The 2,886-nt window shown below is 50.5% G+C and overlaps 1 protein-coding gene across 4 annotated transcripts in view; it reads left to right on the top strand.

Moving 5' to 3' along the window:
- Positions 1 to 2,886, top strand: part of SIL1 (SIL1 nucleotide exchange factor) — a 99,777-nt gene that overhangs the window by 22,263 nt on the left and 74,628 nt on the right. For all 4 annotated transcript variants that reach the window (XM_017830438.1, XM_017830440.1, XM_017830439.1 and 1 more), the window contains one exon: positions 2,042 to 2,155. In XM_017830438.1, coding sequence (XP_017685927.1) covers positions 2,051 to 2,155 — 105 coding nt within the window. In that variant the 5' untranslated portion in view covers positions 2,042 to 2,050. The remainder of the gene's footprint in view (positions 1 to 2,041; positions 2,156 to 2,886) is intronic.

Genomic DNA, 2,886 nt, shown 5'->3' with positions numbered 1-2,886 from the left:
TTTCGCTGCTTGTTTTGTAACTAAAAAAAAAAAAAAAAAAAAAAAACAAACAAAAACAAACCAACCCCAAAACCTTTTTCCTGTGCAAAAAGCAGCAGTTTGTTCTGACATGAGGGGAAATTATTTTGTGGTCACCCTGAGATTGAGGTCACGACTGTGGCATTGGCCAAAAGGGCATGAAGATCAAGGTCTTCTGGGAGCAGATGGAGTTTGCAGCCATGAATCCTGCTCTGGGTGTTCCAGCTCAGGAGCCTGGGTGTTGGTTATAGCCTGATCGTGCTTGGCAGCGTCCAGGACAGAGATGGAGGCTTTGGCCACAGGTTGTCTCTGCCTGTCTTCTGAAAATGGAGAGCTTTTCTTCTACTCTAGCTGTAGTTTAAGAAGGGCTTATGGGTTCCTGAGGTGGTTCTTTGACCCTTTAGAAAGGAGGAGACACTGAAGGAGGAAATGCAAAGTGATGCTTTCCTGCAGGGTGTGAGTTAAGCAGGGGAACTCATTGCTCAGGGATACTGTGAGTGTCAGAAGTCCAGATCTGCTCCAAAAACAATTAATGGGGAAAATCTAGTTGATGTGGATTTGAGCTCAGAGATAGAGACTGCTGTTCAGGAAGACCCTGAGTCAGGAGTTTTTGGAATATGCAGAAGTACATCAGATGTATTATCTGTGCTCCCTGCTCTGTTTCTCATGCCCACCATTGACCACTGTGATGTGGTGGTTTGCCTTTTCTTCTCTTTTTTGGCAAAAACCAATTAGGAGGAGAAGAAAGAACATAATGGAGTGAGGAGACGAGAGAGCAGTGAAGGGGTGGAAGGAGAGGAGCTTCTCCCTCGATGTTCCTGAAGGGCTCTGGGGGCAGAGGCTCTTTGGTGGCTGGAGCTGGTTTTGGGTGCTCCTGTGAGCACATTTTCTGCCTTGTGGAACAGGACATGGTTGCTTTGAGGAGGGAAAAGTGTGCTATGTGATGTGCCATTCTGATGGACAGCAGAGAGCAAGAAGGATATTTCGGACTGCATGCATGGGAGGAAATTCTTTAAAACCTGGATAGGAGTAGGAGCAGACTTGATGGAGGGATGAGTAATGAAGGAGTGTTTGAACGGAACTAATCAGTCCCATCTTCTTTCAAAAGACCTCATTTAGTTTAATTTAGCAGCGTGTAAATTTAGAGCCAATCAAAGGAAATACTTGTGCAGCCTGTGTGCTGGCAGGCTGCTCGTTCCCTACCCCAGCAGCGAGCTGGAGGCTGGAAGTGGGTTCAGAGCCTCGTGTTGCGAGGCAGTGGGGACACACGTGTGTGGTTACACACGCAGGGCTGGAGACACGACCTCTGAACCAGGGCACTGGCACCCACGAGAGCAGGACCCTTCATTTTTCCCCCTCCCTAGTTCAGCAGGAGGTCTGTGGTGGGTCAGGGTGGTTCTGTGCCACGGGGCTGCTCCGTGGTGCCCTGTAAGCGTGGTCAGAGCCAGCTCGTGAACTCGTGGTTTGGGTGAGCTGGTGCTCTGAGCAGCAGGGAAAGCCTTGTGCTGCAGGAACCTCCAAGTAAACCTTGTTGACCTCCGCAAAATGTTGTTTTCCTTAAGAAAAACCTACATATGGATTAGATAAACCCCTGATCCTTGGACAGCTGGTCGTTTTGTTTAATTTGAATTAATGCAGTGACTTCTGTGATTAAAAAGAGGCACAGGCAGAAAAAGCCCTTGCAGGATTGCACTGATTTTTATTTTCCCCCGTAGTTGTCGTACATGGCACTAACACAGTGATTTCAAACAAGTCTTGCAGGTCTCTTCATATTTTCCAGGAGAGATATAAGCCCCTGTGGGGTCAATATGAGCTACTTTGGCATTACTTGTCACTAACCCCATTAGCAGTGAGACCAGCTGCCCCCAACAGGACCCGTGTGCTCACACCTCGAGGTGTTCTGCTTCCAGCGGTGTCACACCCCTGATCCCATGCTGTGTTGCAAAGTGTTGTGTAAAGAGTCCTGAAGCCTGTGAAAACAAGGAATAAAGTACTGTTGGGTTTGTTTTCCTTTGCATTTCAGGCTGGTGCAATGTCTCACTGGGCCCATCTCCTCTCCACCGCTGCCAGAGTCAACCTGCTGGTGCTGCTGGTGTCTGTGCTGTTCTCCTGGTCAAGCCTGAGCGACAGAGTTCCTGTAAGTGTTGGCTGCTCTGGCTGGGAGCCGTGCCACTAGGGTCTGTGCTGGGGTGACAGCCTTCCCTGAGCCTTCTCTAGAGCCCAGGAGGGTGTTGCAATGGTTGGTGAATCACCTCTAAGAGAAAGGAAGGGGTGGCTTCAATTAGGTTCCTGGCTGTGCATCTGTTGAGTCACCACAGGTGAGTCAGGCTTAGGAGAGCATCCTCTCAGGTCCTCAGGTGCCACATGCATGGATTTTGGTACTTGATCTGGAAGCTGCAGTTGAGGTGAGTGGGGTCTGTCTGCCCCTTTGCACGTGTACTGAGTGTGAAGCTCCCCAGGTTGGATCCTGCTGCTGAGCCCTGGGTGCCAGGCCCCAGGAGAGCTCCCTTGAGGAAGCTCAAGCAGTAGAGTGTGATGGTTTTTTCATCTAATTAATGCTGTGGTTTAAACTAGGGGGTACCCCCAGGGCACTGACATAGGGGACTACCAGATCCCATGTCCCTGGACACTCCTGCTCTTGCACTGCAGCTTTCTAGGCTGTTGGTTTTGGATGCAGCTCTCTGGGGGCTGGGCTGTTACCCAGAGCAAATCAAGGGACAGATCACAGTGTAGGCACTGTAGGTCAGTGCCTCGGGCCCACCTGGAGTCATGTAATGACTTTTGTACCAGCCATGGTGTGGCAGCAGGACCAGGGCAGTGACTGTCCCTGTGCTGGCCCTGCTGAGGCCCCTCCAGGGCTGTGTCCAG

Source organism: Lepidothrix coronata, unplaced genomic scaffold (assembly GCF_001604755.1).
Source record: "Lepidothrix coronata isolate B3197 unplaced genomic scaffold, Lepidothrix_coronata-1.0 Scaffold178, whole genome shotgun sequence".
NCBI lineage: Eukaryota > Metazoa > Chordata > Aves > Passeriformes > Pipridae > Lepidothrix > Lepidothrix coronata.
The sequence above is the reverse complement of the archived record's forward strand: the minus strand, read 5'-3'. Positions and strand labels throughout refer to the sequence as shown.